Source organism: Acanthaster planci, linkage group LG11 (assembly GCF_054643075.1).
Source record: "Acanthaster planci isolate LZ-2023a linkage group LG11, COTS_SCS, whole genome shotgun sequence".
Lineage (NCBI taxonomy): Eukaryota > Metazoa > Echinodermata > Asteroidea > Valvatida > Acanthasteridae > Acanthaster > Acanthaster planci.
Genome location: NC_141787.1, coordinates 680,228 through 704,092, shown reverse-complemented (window position 1 = coordinate 704,092; position 23,865 = coordinate 680,228). Strand labels below are relative to the sequence as shown.

General features: G+C 40.4%; 1 protein-coding gene across 6 annotated transcripts in view; it reads right to left on the bottom strand.

The window, feature by feature from the left end:
* The window catches only part of LOC110978381 (cation channel sperm-associated auxiliary subunit beta-like), a 66,823-nt gene that overhangs the window by 17,911 nt on the left and 25,047 nt on the right, over positions 1-23,865 (bottom strand). For all 6 annotated transcript variants that reach the window (XM_022233330.2, XM_022233333.2, XM_022233332.2 and 3 more), the window contains one exon: positions 1,017-1,164. In XM_022233330.2, coding sequence (XP_022089022.2) covers positions 1,017-1,164 — 148 coding nt within the window. The remainder of the gene's footprint in view (positions 1-1,016; positions 1,165-23,865) is intronic.

The window sequence follows — 23,865 nt, the reverse complement described above, 5'->3', positions numbered from 1 at the left end:
TCAGCTTTAGGTGCTCACATTCATGAATAGAATCTCTCAACTTGTGACCCTCCAGCTAAATGCCGGTCCACTTCCCACCACAGACACATCAAATTATCAGCAACGAGACCAAAGTCTGAAACATTTTTCATTTGCTACAGATATTGAACATCTCAGATTCAAAGTGGAGTTTGAGCAACACCCAAAGACCGGGACAAAGCCAGAATTCAGAAAAAGATGACTGACTGTTAATGCGCTCTTTGTGGGACCTGTAGTAGTCTTCCTAACAGAGTTTAATCACTTCATGCCGGGGCATTTTTCAATGGTGATGATGCTGGGCCGGCATGACTATCATTTTTCTGTTTTCAAAATCCTTCAAAAATTCATCATTTCATTTAACAGTCGTTGAAAGACGCACGAAGTAATCTTTAGGCACTACTCTAAGTTGACAGGTGACCTTCATTGATGCACAAGTATTTCATCCAGGCCTGCAGCCTTGTAGAGAGCCCAGATTGTGCTGTGTTATGTAACTTTCTTTTGTTCACGAAACTGGCTCAGTGCACTGCTGACCTCTTTTCACTAGGGGCAGATTAGAATGCAGCGGTGCTGAGTGGCTCATCGCTGCAGCGGTGGAGCGCTTTTGTCCCCGGTGGTAATCCGCTTGCTCTCAATGCCCCAAACCCTGGTATACGGTTTCAAAACAAGGCTGGATTACCACCACTTTTGAGAGTGAAAAATGTTGGTAATGCCCAGCAGCCTGGTCTTTTGTTTGGAGTACTGTCTTTTGTTACAGGGCCCTGTTTCCTTTGTCCAAGTTCGGAGACCCCGGCCACGCATATAAACCATACGTCTCCGATTCCGGAGTCCCCGGCAGGAAGTGGTTAATACAGGTGTAAATACATGTGTATGGCCAACTTTCAACAAAATGAGCACAATAGAGTCACTAAGGAATTCTACTCACCTGAACAATTAATGCAAATTTTTTACCAAAGAATATAGTTTTATTTGGGGAATCTTTACAGAAAAAAGGTACACACCTGTTTTACCAAAAAACAATTTGTGAAGGTTGCTCGTAAAGATCACGTCACCTCCTTGTGCACTGATATAGCAGCCATTTATAGTTTCGTTATGATACAGAATGAGAACTTGATGAAAACTATCCCCTCCATCATTGGACAGCCACACCTGAGAGGAGGAAATGAAACTTGACGTAAGTAATTTACAGAAGTTATACAGAAACGTGTGGAACGAGGTTACAATAAATGCAATGTACAAAGAAGTTTCATTCACATCATGTACACTTCATCTGCAAAAAAGCTAGCAAGATACATTTCTTCATTAAAAAAACAAATGCTTAATTGTAATTGCAAAGTACGCATGTAGCAGAGAAGACATGTACAAGCTGCTTTCAAAATCCCCTGAATACAAAATGGACCAGGCCACTATAACTTACAACCAATGGACTGCAAGGCCACTCATGGTTTAACAACCATTTCAAACATAGGGGTGATAATATACTTTATTCATAAATGCCCACATTCTCTATATTCAACAACTTGCAACTTGACCAAGTATTAACATTTGATAATGCCCACAGAGAAGTGATGATGTTTGCTGCGTAAACCACGCGCTGGCACCTGGATACAAGACAGTTTAATCAAATCTGATTGGTCAGATCCATAACGGAGATTCTTTTGGACAATAAACACAAGGATTATACAAAAAAATGGTCAGGGGTGTTTGGGAAAATGAAAGTAAAATTCTGGAACAAAATCATTGGAAATCCATCATATATTAACTTCTTTTGACTCTCCGACTCAAAAGGTATTTATGAGTGGGAATAAATATGTGCTTGGCTCAGGCGACTGAACGCTGATAACGCCCTCGCCTGCAGCTTGGGCATTAGTTCCATCCATTCTCCTGAGCCAGTCTGAAACGTGACCAAGCACATTTTATTCCCTTACTAAAGAACCTACCCCTGTGACATGAAGAGTGGTGAACATACCCGGTATCAATACAGTCTTCCTTTAAAGCCGGTATCCAATATAACCATAAAATAATAAGTTAATGCCCCTTGATATTTTGGTGATCTTTTAAGTAGCCTGGGCTACCTGAGGTTATATCTAATTACGCACACCCTCAATCTAATCAGGAATAAGCTACCTCAACATATCCTCCACTGAATGAAGCACAAGACATGTCAAGCCACAAGACTCCCACAATTGAAATGTCATCAACCAACCTGTATTGGCACCCACAGTAGATCCTCCCTAAACTCCTCCCAAACGGATCTCTTCCCTTCAAGTCTAGCAAGGGTTGAACAGTTACATAAGCCCCCTGCTAGCATGCTTCAACTGAGGGCTAAGCACTACTGACAGACTGTCTGCTCTACATAATTTGCAACTAAGCAGTCTCTTCCTTCCAGTTTGTGTGCTGTGTCAAGAGGAATACATCCCTTTGAGTTAGGCGCCTGGTCAAATGTGACATTTTGGCTGCAGGCCCTGGTTAGCACTGGAAACATCTTCCCACAGTCCAAAGAAAGGGCAGAACTCAAACTGACCAATAAAACCAACCATACACTGTGCTGCTACACACACATGTAATTCATTGTCTGGCCGTTTAGATTTCATTTCGTGGTACTACAAATTGGAAATTTTGCAGAGTAAACTCATAGGTTGAAAAAATATCAGCAGAGAATCTTTAACAAGCAATATCCGATGACATTTTCACTAATAACCTGTTTGTGCTTAACCAACACAAATTTCAATGCGCAGCAGCTCAACAAGAATAATCCCCAACAAAATTGAAGAACAAATCCAGCCAATATCTTCTATGTCGCTACAAGCCGTCATGCCTCTCCTAAATCAAAAGCCTTGCAAGAAGCCTAAGATTCCTTCTTCACACTCGAACTTTCCATCAGCAACAAGTCCTATGAAAAGTAACAATGGCTGGACTCTACCTTCCTCAGTCCTGCTAATACCTCCCCAAACTCCCAATAGGTATTGATGGATACAGTAGGAGAGCTATAGGTAAGAAGATTTCATCTTTGAAATTTCAAATGTCCACTGTAGAATTATTTTACAGCAGACATGTACATCTACCACTAATTAGGTTGTACAACCTCTCTCATTTTCTCACGTCTGCCTGATGGTGGAAACTCTAAGAATTCTTGGCTGCCTGTTCTCACACCTGGCAAAAACCTGTTTCCTCCCTCATTTTTCTTTCTGCCGAGTCTTTCTGAGTAACTTTTGGCACTTAATAAAGCACAGGTTACAATACTCATAAATCATGCCCAACGCCCGTCATTTTCTCATTGGTGTTGAGGGCACATGTGAGGGTTATTTTTATCCTTCAGACAGGAACTGTAATTTTGAAGCAAGGCCTCCTCTCATCTCACTGGCCCTAGGGATCTTAAGATAGTGGCCAATTAGAAAAATGTACTTGTTTATCTTCACATTGCACATCCAAACATCTCAATGTTGGAACACAAAAATGGCATTTAACGATCATCATTTTCTTATTTCCTCACAAATTGTCCTCTTGCAATAATCTAAATTTCTTTTGTACAACTGAACCAATACCACATATACACATTTACATGTTCTTTGAATGAGCCCCATGCCACACAATTCTGAAAAGCAAAGGAAACAGGTAGAAGAAAGTTTTGTTCACTTGAAATAATCACATTCTTTCTAAACTGAAACAAAGCAAAAACCAAGTGACAAAGTAATTAACTGCAAAGTAACGCCTGCTTCAATTTTTAAGAACAAATTTCCTTGCAGGACATACATGTATGCAAAACGAGAAATAAAAAGAACACTTGAAGCAGATTGTAAATCAGAAATCTGTAATCGGAGTCATTTACTAGCAACATGACACGTCCCACAGCCTCTACAATTATATTCATATGAGAGAACAGTTACAGTGCTGAAAGACGTTTTCTTCCTTTTGAGGGTATTTCTGAGTAAAAGACATGAAAACAAATTCATAAAACAAAGACAAGCTGTCAAAAGACGGTCACTAATTATAACAGAGTATGTCAAACCTCCTGATATGTGTGGACACATACATGAAGCAAACATATGGCAGATATGTAGGGGACAACAAAATAAGGAAACTGAAGTTAGCTGAAAGGAAATAAGTTTCATTTTCAAAGTTCCCTCTAGCGAGATAAAGGAGTTGAGAATGACTATATACACAGTCATTAAGTACACACCATACAATCAAGGGCATTGTTAGCTAAGCAAAAAAGCCCTCAAAATAAATATTCTAAGTGACAGTATGTAGATTTTGGCTGGTTTCCCAATTTTATAACTTTGAAAATTTTCAGTCCGAACTACACCAAAATCATTGCAGAATACACACATTACAAAAACTGAGAAAAATCATTTCAACATAGGCCTAAAGACTAAAAAAAGTCTGTTTACGTGACTGTATATAATCTACATGTACATGTTAAAGAACTTGCAATGTACAGGGCCTAATGATGTGTGGAAGAGAACGAATTTCAGAAATGATCAAGAACTGTGAGGAGAATCTCAAGAATAATTTTGGAGACAAAATGGCAGATAGACTGTTTATCATTTTTCATCCACAAGGCAGCAAAAGGTGTCCATTTGAACCATGGTTAAAAGCCAGCATGAACACTTTAATATACTAGTTGTTATTAGTAATTATAATAATTTGTTACAATTCTGGTAATCATTATTATAATACTGCTCCTGCTCAAATTCACCCACCAGGAATAAATTCTGAACCCAGCTCAATCAAACCACACATACAAAACAGAGCACATTGTGACCAAAAACCAAAATGCAATTCAACCACCTGGGATGAATTCTGAACACAGCTCAATCAAACCACACATACAAAACAGAGCACATTGTGACCAAAAAACAAAAACCAAACAAAATGCAACAAAACACACAGAAAACAAAACAAAAATTTCCATCAAAGCGTCTCCAAGAAACATGCCCCAGCTCTGGGGATGGTGAAAGAAGGGGGAGGGGGAGGGGGCTAAGCCGATGAGCAAGATCAGGAAGGAAGTAGCAACTGGAGGACCATTGACTTACAGCTGGCTCAACCTGTTGTAGATGGATGATAACACCTGACTAGCAGACTGGCCATCCAGGGATGTCTAGCCTACGCTCTGCTGCCAAACACCAAAGAGGGTGACGGTACGGTAACGGGGCGTGCCTGTCCATTTGCTTTTCTAAACACTTTCGAAGGCACTGAAGGGCTGTTTGAAAATTTCCTACCTTCACACTACACTGGCAAATCTGCTATGGTTTAGGGAGCAGACTCACACCTACCCACATGTGATTATTTGACAAGGGAGCACGGGACGATGGGAAGATCAGAAACACATTACAAAAATTCTTGCAAAATGCCCAGTGTCACGATTGATTGCCCTGAACTGTACAGCACTCAATAGCACCAGCAGGGGGATCTGACATATCTATCCTGTCCGAATCTTTTAGCTTGACCAAATGACTCCCTTTTTGTTTTGTTTGTAGGTATTTACAGAGGTGATTCACTTTATATAAGAAAGTCACAAATTGTCAATCCAAAGGCCAAAAATAAGGCATGGTTTATTTTCTTGAAGCAAGTTCTGTAATTTAAAAACAAAAGAATGCCCATTTTCCTCTTGGCAATTTTGCCTAAGATTCGATATACATATCATACATCCGCCGCATGAGACCAAAGATTCAGAACATATGAGAAAAACATTTTACAGTGAAGACACTGTGACATACATACATACATAGATGTATTCGACAAGCTTCATCTTCGGATCTGACAGAATGAAAATAAACACCTGTAGTCTCCAGGGCGTCGTCAGTTTGTGCCAAGAAGGAAACCAGTTTTATCAGGGAAGGGGAAAAACCAAATCAGGGATGGCTGCTGGTTGCTGAATGGGGACTTGTAAATAACAAGATCAACTTGTAAAGCTTCACCAGGGGGGTATAAATAGCGCCCTTGCTCCACTTCCCCACACCAAAGGAATTAGGTACTGCCGGTGGGGGTAGAAGAAGGGGAGTGGGGAAATTGGCTCTCAAATTAACAAAGTTTTCACACACAATCACAGGTTGTGCACACTGGGCCAAGAAGGAGTCACATTTGGTTTGGGTTAGCGGCGGGTCTCTAGGAGAGGAAACAGAACTGTGTGGATGAATTGAGGTCAGGGATGGACAGGAAGGGACTGTCTGTCAGAGAGGGTCGACCTGGCGGTGGAGAATCATCTTGTGTTTATTAGGAAATGTGGTGCTCCTTTTTGTGGGGGGGAGGGATAAAAAAGATCTGGGAGAAGGGAAAGGATTATGGTACATGATCAGGATGTCAGGGTGGAGGCATAATGGCCCTTGGCTTTCCTACACTCGTGTACAGGTTGGGGTAAATACTGCTACACAGCAGGTGGATCCAATTACTAAACCATTTTTGGGTGGAATGGAAGTTTGAACGAGTGGTGCCCTCTAATGCTGAGAACACGTTTTAAGAAAGGCATTTCCAAAGCAAGGTTTGGCAATTGAGATATCAAACACAACGTATACATGTACTTTGGGCTCATGCCACTGGCCAAATGTGCGTCTGCTTTTTACCAACAAATATTGATGCTAGGACACAAACATTAATGCAAGTCATCAAATGACCCTCCTTTGGTTCTCTTGCAAAAACACACTGCCCTCAATTGTCACTGCACGAAGCCTATAGCTCTCTTTCTCATCAGTTCTGCTTTCCTCTAAATCAAGCAGTGCCAATTAATCCAACAAGACCGAATCTCAAACTGTAACTGCTTCGCGTATGGTTTTCTGAGAGCAAACCTTAGTAAATGACTTCAGTCCTAAATCAGACTTGAATTAAGACTAGGAAGGTGACTGTACTATTTCTATCTATAACCCGAGCTAGGAAGCTTCCCTTCAGCGGCTCCATCTTGCTGCAGCTAATAATAAACGGGCTAGCACAGAATCAGTCTTGAATTAAGTCTAGTCAGAGGAACAGGAATCATTTGTATAGGAAGGCAAAATAGACAAATAAAATAGTGTGGAGGAAATGTCCCTTCGGTGGCTGAGTACCAGTTACCACAGATGACAAAATGAAGCCTGACTAGAAGAGGTGGGATCAACACCTACTTCCTCTATCTGCTGAACTTCTCCCATCCTGCACCAACGGCTTCCACATTATTTCCAGATGCTTCTACAAGTAAAAGGCTGTCCAACTGGTACATGTAGGTTGCTATAGAAGGTAACTCCTTGGCTTCATGCCAGTATTCATGTTCCTGGTTAAAAAGAGGCAATTGGGGTAAAGTGACTTGCCTAAGGACTCAACACCAGAAGCTAGATTCGAGCCCCTGACAGTCTGATTGACTGACTGACCTGAGTAATATTAACTGATGATTTGTACAAATGGCCATTTCAAACAAGAAAAAAAATGCTGACTACCCAGGAACCAAATCCAAGAGATTTGAGTATAGGGAAGGATATCTGCAATGAGAAATGTTAACTCAATAGTAACAAATGAGAGGGATTTAAGGGAATTCTCCTTTCAAGGGCTAAGCCGGTCAGTGATTGGCTCTGTGACATCCTCGCATCCCCATAGCAATCCAGGAAGTCCAAAGGCTTTGGGCCATGCACCTGCCTCAGGCCACTGTGGTTTGCATAAAATAATAAGATATGCTATACTAAAAGAAAGTGCATTCAACTGCTGAGCATGTTGGCAAAGGGAAAGACGATGAGCTTATAAAGTGCAACAACCCCAGTAAATACAATATGGACATGTCTTAAGTGGATGGCGGAATTAATTATGGCAACGCATTTATTAATTACACTGTCTCTGGTATTTAGTAGTCAATGTCTGGTCGGAATGCAAACATCCAATCAGCTTTCTTTGATATAAGAAGATAAAAAATGCTAATAAGTGCTATTTAAAATGATTAAATACCTTGGCATTTCAAATTTTCTGTCAAGTCTGGATTGGATATATTCAGTATACTAAAGCAAACAACATTCACTGTTCCCACTTAGACAGGTGCATTTGATTGGTATGTGCCATAATTATAAGGTGCATGTACTGCACATACTCCCTGGTCAGCATTTGGTGAGCAGTGAACGACATGCATGTACAGTGTCTTCACAAATTCTCGATGTGGATCTCAGACTGTGCCCCAGAAATTCATGCAAACAGAGCCTTTACAAAAAGCAAGATGTATGTAATGGCGGAGACACATTCATGTATGTCACAGTTGAGAGTTTTTGAAGTAGGGTTTGGGGCAAAACAGCTGGCAAATCGATAGGATTTTAAAACAGTGGAAACTAAGCTGGACATTTTACTCAGCTGCATTTAATTTTCTAATTCAAAAAAATCTGGGTTGGTGCCTTGAGAGGGATTATGATAGCCTAGCACTGTCAACTTCCAAGTGTTGCCTGAAATTAAAAACATAATTCTTTTCAGCACATCAAGGTCAAGGTCGATGCAGAGAATGACAAATCCTTCAATGAGGGGTGGGAGTGTGAAACAGGGTTCTGGGGGTGCGAAGTAGAGGAGGACACTGAAAGTTGGCACTGCTGGCTGAAATTGATCAGATGCCATTGTAATTAGCTTGCCCAGTCAGTGATGGAATGCAGGCAATCTCTGTATTGACCAGATGGTCAGTGGTGAAGCTATGTCATCATTAGGATATAGACCAACAGCTTGAAAGACCTGATGACAGGCAGATTTATGGCTCCCAATAAGGCCTCACAATGAAGTCTTAAACCTTCTCATACCAACTTGATTTGGTACTAAATGGTGAACCTGCAGTTTTCATTCCAAAAATAGACCAAGCAGGACAGGAACTTGTTCTTGAAGGGGCAAGGCAATTTCTCATTTGCAAAGGGCACTTGTATTAGAAAGTATGGTATGGTGCAGTACTCCAGCAATGACTGTAGGGCCAGGAAACCAAACCCCATTATCGGAGTAGAGATCATGGGCAAAATACTTAACACAGCTCTCCTTTCTTAATCCAATACTACAATAAACTTTGTTTTAGATTACATTAATAAGTAAAACCAACTGTTTCAGATGTCTACTTCTATGGCGAAACAATGTGGATACTAATCTGTAACAAGTTGCCCTACTAGAACTTTGTCCAAACTACTCATAGATACACTTGAGCCATACATAAAGCTACATGTAAGCCAATAAAGTTTCACATGGGCCTTCTCACCCCTTTAAATTCTTCTTGCGCTAATATTTCAATAATATGGTACGCTATTTGTACATATGAGGTTACAAATCAATAGCATCTGACATGAAATAAATGATATGCAGAGATCACTCCAGCAACTCTGAAGAGAACCCTTCAACAAATTACACTTCCCAAAACAACTCTAAGTAAAACCAGATATTAAGAAACAGCAATTTTAAAGAGTGTTTACTGCCCCACCTTCGCACACCTGTGGGCCCACGTTACACCTGTCATGATCACTCATGCGTTGTGTCAGTGAACAGAAAATGCTACAAACTCTGGCTAGAGAAGAAAAATGCGTGCCCTACGCACGGTATGTTGTCAATTACAGGCTTCCCACAACTATGGGGAGTAAATTCAACGATTCCGGTGAAAATACATGTGTTCTAATTTGACAGATGGGGTGTTACAGTTGCTATGGTGAGAGGATCAAGCTCTCTGGGAGTGCAACTGCTCTTGATCAGATTCAATAAAAAAAAACATGCACAACCAGGGCTACCAAAAAAACAACAAACAAACACCCCAACACCCCAACAAACAAACAAACAAACAAACAAACAACCCAACACACTGAAAATACGATTTCTCACGGAGGCATTTTCTAAAATTGTACAGAGATTTTACAGGGTAATGAAATTTCAAGGGTTTATCAAACTTTACTTCAACTAGCTGAATACAACTTGGCCATCAGACGATGTGACACATAAACGAGTCATCAATTAAGGAAATTCTGAATATGAACTACTCAGTGGGTTTTGATTTGAATTTTACATAAAAATTAAAATCTTATGTTGAATGTATATGTATGTGTAAGGAGATGTAAAACTTGTTATAAGTAGCTCTCCCAAGTTAGCAGAAAACTTGCACAAACTAATTTCTGGAGCAAACTCTTTTCTTCTATAATGATCACAAATGCAAATACTTCAAAGATTCTGCATTTACAACAGTGAATGGAAAACTGCATTTTTGTTCACTTCTGTTTTGCAGTCAGCTTAAAAAAGTTACCTTTCAAGGAAATGAGAAGTAAGCTTGGGTTGATCTGTTTATGAATTGCCAAGTTTTGGGAAGTTTCTCTGTCTCCGAGACATTTTGCATTTGTGAAATACCCAACAACTGATTCTTGGTCACCTCAGGGGTAATGTAATTAGAGTAATGCCGGGCTTGATGAAAACAAGCAGGATGTTGAAAAGGCACAAACAGGATCACAGTCACACAGGAAAACTGTCCAAGGACACATTTTGCAGATCGTTGTCCTTGCAAGTTGCAAGAATCAAACCTCTCCCCCTCATACTCAGCACCTAGCAACCCTCCTGGCCAGAATCCTGAAGAAAGTTGACAGCTGAAGCTCAAGAATTGGTTTTATTGACTTAATAAGTGTGTGACATTAGACAAAAATCACGCAGAACCATCAAATCTGAAACACCAATCCATGTGTTGGCTGGGGTGGGATTTGAATCTGCAACACAGAGGCAGCAGTGTGGTTCTAAACCAACCCAACTCCACCTGCTAGACAGCTACATGTACATGTATGTCAGGAGCATCAATTAAGCCATGTCTGGACTACTTGGCTACGGCTAATAAGACTATGGAAACTGGTGGCTGGCAGCTGCAGTCACTGTGGCCTTGTGTTACTGGCGGCTACAGCCACTTGATCGATGTGCATGATGTTCAAAGGCCACTGAAGGTAAAGGGTAATTAAGACAAGGCTAAAAACAGAGTTCAAAGATGCAGAAGCACAGGACTGGGGGGGGGTCTCTTGAGAAAGATCAGAGAATTGAGGGAAGCAGAGAGTGGACAAGTGAATCCAAAATATCATACAAAGAGGAAAACACGTTCTTCACTGGCATTTACTATTTGCAGAGGAGTTGATGGAAAACCCCTGTGACATGAAGAAAACATGAGAACAAGGGTTGGTGATGGGCTGCATTCATGACAAGCGGGTGGATGTCATCGATGATGAACCTCCTACTAATCGCGAGCAGGGAAGTTGCTCATCCTTCCAAGGAAGGTGGCAGGCATTAATGACTGTCCTGTTTGGACAACAAGTGGGTCACTTCAATCATAACATCCATGATGCTGCAAAGAGCTGATGACAAGAGGATGTCGAACCGAACTGAGGGGAAGGAAGACATGAAGGCCAGCTGTTTGCTCTGGGCTGTTATTCCTGAAGGCTCATCTCAAGGGACCAATTAGACCAAAGGCGACCATCCACGACAAATCATGAATCAAATTCACAGAAAGGTAGCAGAAATTAGTCACTGGGTTGGCATTGGGTCTAAGGGTCCTTGCTCTATGGTCTAAGCAGAGCTGATACCAAACATTCTGTGTGGTTCCTCATTGTGACAAGCTCTTCATTTGGAGCAAACAAGATTGGATGTAGATTGTAACAGAGTATTTCCTTACAAACTTTGACAATTGGCCAACATAGGAAAAGCAAATACCATCCATCAGCGGCGTAGTGAAGGCATTTTTTGGGGGGGGGATATGCCAGGGTCACTTTGCCCACTGGTCGATGTACGTCAATAATTCATGACGTCAATTTCAGTTTCATTTGCCGACTGACCCTTTATTTGCCGACTGAAAATTTTTATCGGGGGGGGTGCACCTCCCGCTTGCTACGCCACTGCCAGCCTTTGGGCTGTTTGGCTTGGAAATCTTACCCTTCTTTGAAGATCTTTGCCTTAATTTTCCTAGGCTACATGTACATGTATATAAGTCAAACTTGAATAAAAGAACACTAGGGAAATACCTGTAGCAACTTTTCTTTATAGTAACTGTGTTTATAAGGCAAGGAAGACGAAAACCTTACATTCTGATTTTGAATGATCGGTGGATTGCAATTTTGGTAAAATTGGTGGGTCAGTCTGTCCAGGGATGTAGATTGGGCATGGGTCATAAATCATTTATCAGTGACCTTTGTACCTACTCTACAACAGAAGTGACAGATTTTACAGGCGACCCAATGGCAAGCTAGAAAGAGCTGTAGTTGGAGATCAGAGGAACTACGAATGACAAGTACCCAATGCAATACATGCCCAGATAAGATACCTAAAGGTTACAGGAGGCTTCATGATACAGAAGAATGTAGGAAACACAATCTCAACAGCTATTTACTGATATCTTGGGGAAATTGCAAAGTCACAGTTTGGCTCTGAGCCAGCTTAATACTCCCACAAATGAGTTGGACCTACACCCACTTACGTCTTCATCTTAAGATTTGATTGTCATCTTTGGGCTTTTTGGCATCTGGAAGGCAGGCCAATAAAAATAGCAGAGCATCATGATAGTACTGCAGCCAAAATATGACTCAGGGAAAACTCAAGTACCTGTTGTCAGGGTTGAAACTTTACCCCAAGGCCTCTGGCAAGCATCCAGTATATTTTGGGGGTCAGTCTTGTGTACATGTGACCATTTATTATACAAGCGCAGTAGTAAAGTCTTGCTTTCAAGTTGGCCAGTGCTATCTTGCATACACATTAAAAACAAGCACCCTATTCCAGAAATTCAATGATCCACTGGACCAGTAGCCTAGTGATTGTTTTTTAAATTTCAATTCTGCTTTTGATGCAGACACAGTTGTTCAGAGAAAATGATTGGTGCAGGAGTTGAACCTTGGACCAATGGGCCGTGAGCTGGACCAAGAGAGGGCACTAAAGTAAAGGAGGCTCCTTTGGTACAAACTGTGCATCGCTGGTTCACAGACGACCAGGAAACACAAGCATTGCAGTTGTAATACAAACAAAATGAATACTCCTGACCAACGCGGCTCTTTTCAACCAATGAGGGGATGGCTTCTGCTTGAGGTAGATAGAACCCCCGTACAGAGTTCTACCAACTGAGCTAACCAGTCCTACATTGGTAATTTCCTGAAATCATCAATGTTTTTTACTCAGATGATGGCCGTCTCATGTCATAAATCCATACACCGTCAAAAAATAACATGCAATAAGCAATGGTTCAATGGAAAATAGTTGTCCTAAAAAAATAAACACTTAAATTTGGTAACAGGAATCCTTAATTCACTCACACCCTGCCCTTTTCCTTTCCCAAGCTCAACTCCCCATGATGAAGGATATATTAATATACAGTGTATGTCTGATTTTAGCCAACTGTTTACAGTGTAGACATGGTAGAAATAGTAAAAATGTGCAAAAACCAGTACATGACATTGACTCGTTGAAAACCCATGCATTTAAATCAGGAAATTCAGCTTGGCAAGATCAGCTCTTGTGCACTCAGGGATATAAGTACACTGTGTAATTTGGAGCAATCTGTTTGCTTGCTATTGGTTAAAAGGTCAAGGTGAGAACATAATGATGACTAATAAGAAAGGATGTACACCAGTGATATCAGCCGCACTTTGAGGCATGATTGCCCTATAAAAGTAACTACCAATTAGGAAGGTTGTTTCAACTGGCTCAAAAACACTTTTTGGCAAGTTCAGTAAATATGCGTGTCGTGGGTCTCACAGATAAATCTGTTTAGAATTTCTTGCACGACACGGATAAAAATGATAATAGATTTAATAGGGCACCATCTTCATAGGAAAATTACAATTACTGGTATGTACACAATACCATGTGCACGCAGTGTGCAAATGTTCTACAAATGTGCAAATAAATACAGCACAGCCGTTGTGCGTCATTAAAATTTGAAGTCTAAAATGTCAATGCATGTAGCAATCTGTAGGAAATGACGTCATTTGAGAGGGACCTTTGAGTGGTCTGCTTGTAGACAGCACTTTATCTAGAATACATTACTGCTCACTTCAGTGTCAGCCTCAACACAGACTGTTAAAAGTTATTCAATGAACATGGTTTAAGAATTTCACACTCCGAAATACAGGTATGAAATATTTCCATTTGTACTTTTTTCAAAAAATATGATTCAGATTTGCTGTGGGAAGTTTTGCCTTGGCAGAACTTTAATACTGAAATCCTTGAAAACATTTTTGTTCTTTTTTTTCACAAACAATAGTCGATGATTACAAAAGAAAAACTAATTGACTTGTGGGAAAACTGTGACAACTCTGGTAGTCACTAACAGATGTCCCTTCAGGAAGGGAAGAAAGCCTCAATTTCCTGGTCACATGCTTGAGTTGCGCTACTGCAGAATCAAGGAATGTTTTCTGAGCACTGGAGAAGACTACATGACAGAGATCTGTAGGAATTAAAAAAAAAAGGTTTCAGTTACAAATCAAAAATTTCCTGGCGGAACACTGGAGCCACGCTTGAGAAGACTCACGACACATTTTTGTCAGCAGGAGTGTAGGCCCCAAGGCATGTTGTCTGTCTAGGGATTTGGTGGAGATGTCTCAAAGTCTTAAAGAAGGAGAGAAAATAATAAATTTCCCTGGCAAGTACCATGGGGCGTAATCACAAATCTTTTGTCAACCCTTAGGTGTGCTGGCAGAGATTTGGGCGACTCTGGAGATTTGAAGGAAGTTGTCTGAGGCGTTTGAGAGGGGACTATGAACACCTGCAATGAGCAAAAAAGCCACTGGGGACTGCCAATAAAGGGGCACATCATTGGCAGGAAACGATGATTGTGAGTGTATGGATATTTCTTCTGTTACCTGGATAGAGGTTACCCTCTTGGGAAATAATTTGTTCCCGTGTTTCAAATCTAAGTTCCCTCAAGCCAAATCCACTGGATATCACTAGGTCTGAAGATAAACCAATACAATACTCCATCAGTAAGTTCCAACCTAATCTGTTAGAACTTTCCAGTTGCAAAAAGACCCTAGTGATTATAATGAGGAGTCTTGACTAATTTATCACCATTTGAGGCAGGTGAGTGAAGCAATGAAGGAGAGGAAACGTTGGGCTTCCTTCCAAATTATGGACAATTTGGTTTGGTTTTTCTTTAGTTTCGTGGAAAGGACATCAAGGGGCATTGCCCTGAAATCTCGGAGTGACATGGAGTGACAAGACCAGTGGATTTGAAAGTTCATCATGTAAAACAACGTCTGACGATACTTGCAGGGATATTCAGATTCACCTGTACCACATTCTGATCAAGAAACTGTCGCACACATTACTTCCAGTTAAAAAAAACTTTTACCACACTCCTCCTATCACCTAATTTTCAACAGCATCAACTGCCTACGGTGCCACATCACAGCTCAAAACACTGGGGGCTTATTAATAAATCTATTGTTTCAAAGATGATGACTGTACTATTAGTAAACTATGGCACCCATCAAAATTAAAACTAGGGTGCTGGGCTGGGATTCTCAGGTAAAAGTTTCTGATAAAATATTAACACATTTGCAGAATTTGCATTAGATAAAGACACCAGTGTCTGTGGGCTTGGGGAGGATATTGACACAGTTCAGGAGACATCTTTATTTTGACAGGAAGTGTGTCCGATGATAAGGTGTCCAACTCAATGTTTCTGTTTATTTATTCACCCTTTGAATCAAAACCAAACACAACACACCACATCCAGTGAAAGTTAGCAACCCAAAACACTTGAAAATTTTTTAAACAATTCATCTTATAGACTTGATCATTATATTCTGGCTGCGTTCACAAGATAGCATCGGTAAATGCTACAAAAGGTGACGCCACTTTGTTAATTGTTGGAACTTTGCTTTTGTCAAATTTCTTTCTCTTTTTTTCCGAAAGTAGATACATCAACAAAAGTTTGCATGAAATCTCACAGAGAAAAGCTGGATTGGAAACTGCGCCAACTTCTCACAAAAGATAAGAAGGTTTTGATGGCACATTCAGTTCCACTGAGTAGAAAAACAATCTGGGGTCAGTTTGCCACTGGACACAAAGCTAAATAAAGCATCCGCTACAGACAACTGACTAATTCTCCCCGACAGTAATGACTTAGCGCAAGTTGCTTTCCTCAATAAATAATAAAGGTGACAAGAAGATATGGGTCAAGTTGGACTCAGGAGCAAGAGACAAACCCATTTTGCTGAGTGAGTCTGTCCCTCTAGACCTGAGCAGGGAGACAGGATATGTAGTGTTTACCTGCCAACTGACAGCCCTTCTGATATGCGATGGCACTGATGACAATGGCCATCCCAGAGAGGCCACGGTGACATAAGGACAGGTCAGACTGACCAGGAAGGGACATTCAGCAAGCAGTCTGCTATGAAAGCAATGACATAGGACACTAAGGGCAACCAATGACCAGATGGGCATTGAAATGAAGAGGGTGTTGATGAACAACTTGGCAACAAGAAGACAGTACATCAGATCATCATTTGGTGTCAGCTCTCCTCAGTTCTGCCGACTTGAATTGGTCACAAGAAAATTCTGCTGGTTGGAATAAAACAACTTGTTTGGAATATATGAACATGTACATGCATCTATTAAAAACAAAAATACATAACACTAATATGAGCTGCCTGAGGAGAGGCAATCAGTAAATTTCAATTTTTCAAGTTTGGCTTCACATGGACTCAAAAATAGGTATCTGCCAAATATCCAAATATTTAATTGATTATCTACCGGTAATATTCAAATATATTTTTTGAATTTGAATATTTGAATGCAAAATGCATAAAAAGGACGGGAGAATTTTCTTTGGTTTTAAATGAGAAAAATTGCACTATGGAGGCTTGTTTCAAGCGACAGAAACCTTTTCATTCAAAAAGTAGATTACACATTGAAAAATTTACAAGAAATATACATTTTCAACAGGACAAGAAGTATTATTCGTCTCTTAAATCTTGCTGAATCATGGCTGCAGACATTCGAGACATGAGAAGCTATTATTGTGATTACAATATACAATTGTGTGCATTATTGCAACTAATTTTGTACATGGTTTGTTCCTCAATCTGCCAGTCGGTACGACCCAATATTCTATCAAATTGAAGGTCGAATATTCAAATAGTGAACTATTTGAATTGACTCAGCCCTATTTAGTTGTGACCAAGAAGGCGGTTTATCTATAGACTAGGACCATAGAAATTAAGTCATTGTGACAAATCAATCAATCAATGATGGTTTATTAACCCTAACCCTACATAATACTACCGGTACAAGATACTACTTGTATAGTAAAATGTAGTTATCAGCGTTGTCGCTTGTAAGAGGACATGACCCTATTGTTCTCTGAAGCCATAAAATGCAATAGAAAAGACAATGTACCATACAGTGCTGTGGCACTATGAATGCATGGCTTTATTGTTCTCTGTATGAGTAACAATGGAAGTAACCTAGCCAGAAGTAGTAATTTGCAGTGCCGTCCTTCAGGCTCAGGCTACTACTTAGTATTTTGTAGTACTGTAAGCCAAACAATACGCTAGGTGGTTTGGGTTAAAATAGTGATCAAGTGATCTAGCTGTGATGTCACTGTGATGGTGAAGCCTGATCATGAACTGAAGCAAAAATGGGAAAAGAAATTTTACAAAAAGGTTACAAAAATGGGAGCTCAAATGAAACCCATTAAAGATTTTCTTAAAACAAGCACATTATTAGAGAGTTGTTTTAGTAACAAACTTCTACTGAAATTATCTGTGAAACTATCAAATAGATGATGGTCTGGCTTTATGAAATGAGAATATCTTGTTTAAGGTCATCTTAGAAATACAAAGGGGGGGGTTTCTTTGTCTTAGCCTTACCACTGCCTTCTGTTGGTTCACCTGTAAGGCGAAGGGGCCTATCCCCAGCCATGCTCATTACTTCAGTGTAACATCAAGTTGGGCAATGATCTCAGGACAATCTTGTAAACTGCCTCAAGAAACTTTATGGAAATAGTTTATCTGTATTCAGCATTTTGTTCACGTAGCTATCAGTGAATCTTCAAAATCTGCAAACTGTTTTCAAAATTCATTTGGAAAAGTCAAATTAGACAATAACTTGAAAAACTACCTATAGTTTTAATAACCTATTCACTTGTTTCAGCGACTACAGCTAGCCCTGGTAAAATTTCAAGTGTGAACAATAAACAAAAAACATCAATTCATCAAAACTACAATATTGACCACAAATAATACAATTACTGAATACAAATTTTACATAACACTACATGTACTACAAGACTGTGATCTACTGTACTGACACTTCAGTACTCTATCGACTTACACATGTACTACGCGTCGACGGTCATGAAAGTGGCATGCCTACAATTTAATTAAAATAAACCAGATTCTGTTTACATTTTACCAAAGCAACCCTTCAAGGGTTTTGTTTTCACTGGCTGATTGAGTAAGCAGTTAGTGATACTAATCTCAGTATGCTGCCAGTGCAGGGCTAGGTTATTTTCCAAACCTTGGGCATTATTTGGAAAAGTAACCAATATGCCCAAAAATCCAGTTTTGTTAGGTACACAGACTAAATTTATTCCATACTTTCCATCACATTCTTTAGGCTTGGTTAATTGGACAACCGACTGCTTCTCTATTTATTCAGGCATCCTTTGCCCCTTCCTTCACTTCAGGCACACGCACTCGCTGAATAAACCTCGCTTGATGCTATCTCTACCCATCATAATGATCATTTTAATTGAGCTACACTGTCTACAGAGCAGTCTACATGTACATTCTCCAATAAGATTCTGATATTCGAGAAATTCAAAGATTATTTTGATATCAGATAAGAATTAAGATTCTACGTCTTTATAAGCTCGAGGCTAAGGACTTAGCTAGACCAGGCAACATCATGCAATTTGAGTTTTGCAGTTTTCTTGAGATCCTGTTCGACAAAGTCAAGCTTGCCAAAACCTAGAGTTTGTACTCTGATTCGGCTTTTCAAGCTCTAGAAAAAACTCAACGTCCCTATTGCCAATGGCAGCAAGGCTGGTTGGGTGTCCTTCACACATTTGGACAAGGATGCCAACGAGAAATTGGGAATTTCTTGGGATCAGTAGAAAAACTATAAAAATTGCTGAAGAAACGGCTCTGAAATAACAACAAGACCATCAACGCAAAAGGCAGGATGGTGTCAACTCTTTTCAGACGTATTCTTCTGACTGTCCCCTTTGTAGAGGTGCTCATACTGTTACTTTTTCGCAAGCAAGTCTCATTGTGCATGCAGGCCTATTATCCCATGCTGTCTTCAAGTTGATAAACTGAATGGAATACAAGTCAACTTGTTTCTTTATCGTTTTCTTTGTGCCGGTGTATAAAGGAAACTGTTTATCAAGCATATGAGGGCAGCAAAGGAGCCTGAAAGAGTTTAACATTAAGTCAATAGTTATTTTCTTTGGGTGTATGAGGCAACGGGTATGTGATATGAACACTGAATGTGGTTACAAATACAATGCAATGAACATGGTGACCGGGATGTGACAACAGAGCTTTTACAGGAAACACTGGAAGTCAGCCATTAGACCTTTGACACAACCAACCAATGACTTAAGACCGCACCTGGGGTCAGGATGTCAGTGAGGACAAATAGACAGGAGTCTTGTGAGTTGCTGCCAGAGATGAGGTGTGGAAAGGGCTCTCGGGTGACAATGAAGGAGGTGATGAGGGGTGTGGGGGAATGTCCTGGGAGGGGGGTTATCCTGGGGTTATGGGGATGGGGTTGGAAGAAAGCTTAAAGGGAATTCAGGGGGCCAGACCTTTCTCTGAAAGGTGATGGTGGATTGAAAAAGGAAGTTAGGGGTTGTACCCGAAAGGCAGTGGGTGACAGAACTGAGGTTGTTTAGGACTAGGCAGCAAGGAGCAGTGACAGGCAGGCTAGCTGAGAGAGGAATGACCTTCAACTGTAGGCTTGGCAAGTAATGACTTCTGTATACGTGTACATGTCATAGTGATGCTGTGCAAGAACTACTGGTGGTAAGGGGGATGAGTTGCACGAGGATAAGGCTGCATCCCAATGTTGTGGCTGTGGCTGAAGCGTCTATGTGGAAGCTTATATCTAGCAGCTGTAGCCACTTCACCGAGCCAGCTGATCTGACAAGCCCTACAGAGAAGATGGGTACCATGAAATCTATCATCTTCATACACAATCTCAACTGTTCCGACACCCTGGCCTAGTGATCCAAATAAGATCCGCAATAATCTACTCCCTAATGTCTCCTTCCTCCTGGTGTGTTTGGGTTACCCAACCCAACCGTGAATAACCAAGTACAACTCAATACAGGAGCTCAATCCAAGGATTAAAGGAACTTTATTTTTGGACAACAGCCCCAAGGCCTCTGATGAGCTACGAATGGAGGTGTAAATTCAAGATCCTGTAACTGGTTTCATCATGGACAAGTGTCAGACTGCCTCTGTCAGCGTTAATTTAGAAATCAGAGGAAAAATTGGAGGCTAGAGTAAATCTTTGACTGCTCCCTCCTTTCTCACTTCATCATCCCACCCTGAAGGCAAGCATGAGGTAGATAAAGGGGTGGGGAGAAACGACGGCCCAGATTCATTCACCTTTGACTTCATCTATCCGTCAGGTGCTTCATGCTAAAATCACCACCTTCTAAATGAGCAATTCCTGGACTCTGACCTCAGATGTTGTCTGTTTTCACACCTTTAACAATATCCTGCAGCAACCATGGCAACAATTTAGAAGTTGCCAGAGACCTGAATCATACGACACAGGGCAGAATACAATATCCACGGTAACAGCAACATTAGTCAAACATTGGTTGTATGTAGCTTTTTTTTGACTAGACTTTACTTTTTTGTTTTGTTTCTGGTGGCAAGTACATGTAGAATGCAGGTAAACCCACCATCAGCAATAGCACCACAGTACAGTGTATGCTGCATGTTTGTTCCTGAGCGAGATACATAACTTCAAGCAGTCCAATGTGCATTTATGTTACATTTCCGTTGATGAGAACACTCGGTTTCCTTCTTTACAATCACAAAAACACACAATCTCCTGCCTCCTACACTAGGCGATGAATGACAGGTCTTCACAGATGTAATGTACAGTACAGTGAACACATGTGCACAAAACTTTCTTAATACAACAGAATGTCTGTGGGGAGACAGACACACTAAAAATTACACCCCATCTGTAACATGAAGGAGCCCTCACATTTGGACAGCTTTACAACTTTCTGTTGTTATCACACCACGGGGCCTTATGCACTCCTTTCACAGGTGCATGCTAGCCTTTATTCAAGGCTGCCAATTAAATTGTTACCTCAGAAACTTTGGAGTCACTTCCAGCCACCTATTAAACTGATTGCCAAACTCTGAGAGACTTTCCACTTTTCAATCAAAGTGTTTTAGTTTATCCAACAATGGCAATTAGACTCAACACTCCACTTGTCCTTCAGTGCTAAATTACTTTTTTATTGTTCCCACAATGATCAATTGAAATACCAACCATCCCTGAAATTTCTCAAAATTGAAAGGTGGTAAATAAGCCACTGTCCATACACATAAACCAGCAAAGCTTTGACAGAGTGTAATTGAAATTTCCAGTCAGGAATTCAGACTGAGGTTTTTCAAGGTATAAAATGGACACGAATGAATTCCTCTGTAAAAGTAAAAAAAAATAGACAACAAATTAGAAAGCTCCACACTTAAACACTAAAACACTTGCACAGGTTTGTGGTCAAATGGTTTTAAATATTTGATAAATATTCTCAAGATTCCTGAACAAGAAAGTGACAATCAAGACTATGCACAACTTCACACAGCATAAAGAGACCTTCCCTCAATGTGTACAAATACACAAGACATCTACTAAGACACCTCCATCAGTATCTTATAGGCCTACTGTGCATTGAATGCATCCAGGAATCAGAGTGACAAATGTCTTAGCCTGGGGCCACTGTTGGCCTGCTTCAGACTGGACATTCTGCAATTCCAAGCCAACAAGAAAATGTAGCACCACCGGTCTACAATAATGGAGTGCTACTGGCCCTAAGCCAAGCACAAAAGAAATGCCTCCACGGAAATTGCCATCCAATTCCCAGCGATTCCTATCCAATTTCCAGTGATGAATTGGGCTGGTTCTAATGGAGTGAGTTCTTTGAAGGGAACACAAACAGAGTTCAAAGAACCTAAACTTAATGTGAAATGGCAGGCCAAACAAGACATCCTTCAAATTACCTTGGGATCTGGTGTATCCACTGCACTAAACAAATGCGCAAGAAAACTTGTTTACGCTGTTTAATGATGCAACGCATCCTGGAGTTCATTGAGGTTCATTCAAATTCATCTGTTACCAAGCAATCTGCATTTCCTGTACATTTAAGAATAGCACATGTACATGTACAATGTTTTTATTGAAGAATCGTGTTTTTTCTTAATTTGGAAGGACTCTTTCAGAGATCCAGTTACCCGTTTACTGCAGATTAAGTCAGATAACAGTAACTCTCTTAATATTTCCCAAATTGTGATTTTTTTTTGGGGGGGGGAAATTTCAATGCAGGAAAAGGGTGACAGCTAGGGTTGAACAGTGAATAATTTTAGACTGTAAAGCTGGGGTGACTCATTTAACTTGTATATTCAGAAGTAATCCAAGCTCAAGACTGACAGGTTGAATTCCTATGGTACTTTTGGCACTGTTTCAATGTTCCCCCTTCCCACTCTGGTGAGGCATCGACCAATTAGTGAAGCAGTTGGTTCCCGTCACCTCACTCACATTTTGCATTTTATAGGGGTCAAAGCATTTAAACTTGACAGGCACAAAAGCCAAGAGCAAAATACATAAAACAAAGAGAGTGGTTTCGGTTTCCGTGGCGTTGAAAGAATGATCCCTTTCTAGCCAATCAAGCTTCTGCTTTTAATTCAGTTTATAATTTGGACAGTTGTAACTTTCCAGCACACCTAAAACAATCTGCATTGCGACAAATATGGGGGTCCGAGCAAGGAATAAGATTAGCCACCTGCTCCAGACTGCAATGTGTTTAAAACATGAAAGTGGCCATAGGAGCATCCTATGACGTGTAAAGGAATACCAAATACAGGTTAAACAGAGGCCTCGGTAAGGGGAAATGAATAACCTTGTCTAATGAACGTCAGCAAGAGTACATGTACAACTAGCCTACTGAGACTACAAGTAAACCTCTCCCTGCAAAAAATAATTATTGTTTCTTAAACTTTAACTTTGTTTAATTCTACTCACACTCTCCAGGAGGAAACTAAATTCTTTAAAATATCTTTCCATAAATCTACAGAACAAATATAATAAAATTCAGCTCAACCTCTGAAATATACCATTACAAATGCACCCACCGTTACATGTATGTTAGCTTTGTAGTTGTTCCCTCCAGTGGGGTTTCTTAAAAGCATCCCATAAATCAGAAGTGGTTTATATAGGAACATGTAAATAAACATTTGGGTGACCTTTCTTTGACTGCTCTCAAGCCTGCATGCTCAGATACCACACTGGAGACAATGGAGAGGGGAACAGAATGGTTCAATCCTTCAGAAAGTAAAAAATAAACTTGTCCCCGCAACGTACATGTAATTGATCCCCTAAAATAAGGCTGTCCACAAATTATCCAGAAACCATTTCCTGTTTTGAATCAAGGAATATGATTGCTCTAAATGCACCGATGAAAATGAATCTCGGCCTCTATATTACAGCCTTAAGCTTCCTTATCGATACTGCTCACTGGGGAAACAAGCCATAATTTTTTCTTGTCAAAATAAAATGAAGACAAAAGGAAATTTCAGTTGAGTTACGAAACCAAATTTCTGGAGGGGGAGGGCCATACTTGTCCTTGCGAGGGGCGAAAAATTTGGATTTTTTTTCTTCTAACCTTTTAGGGGCTTTATGAGGGATGACGCTACA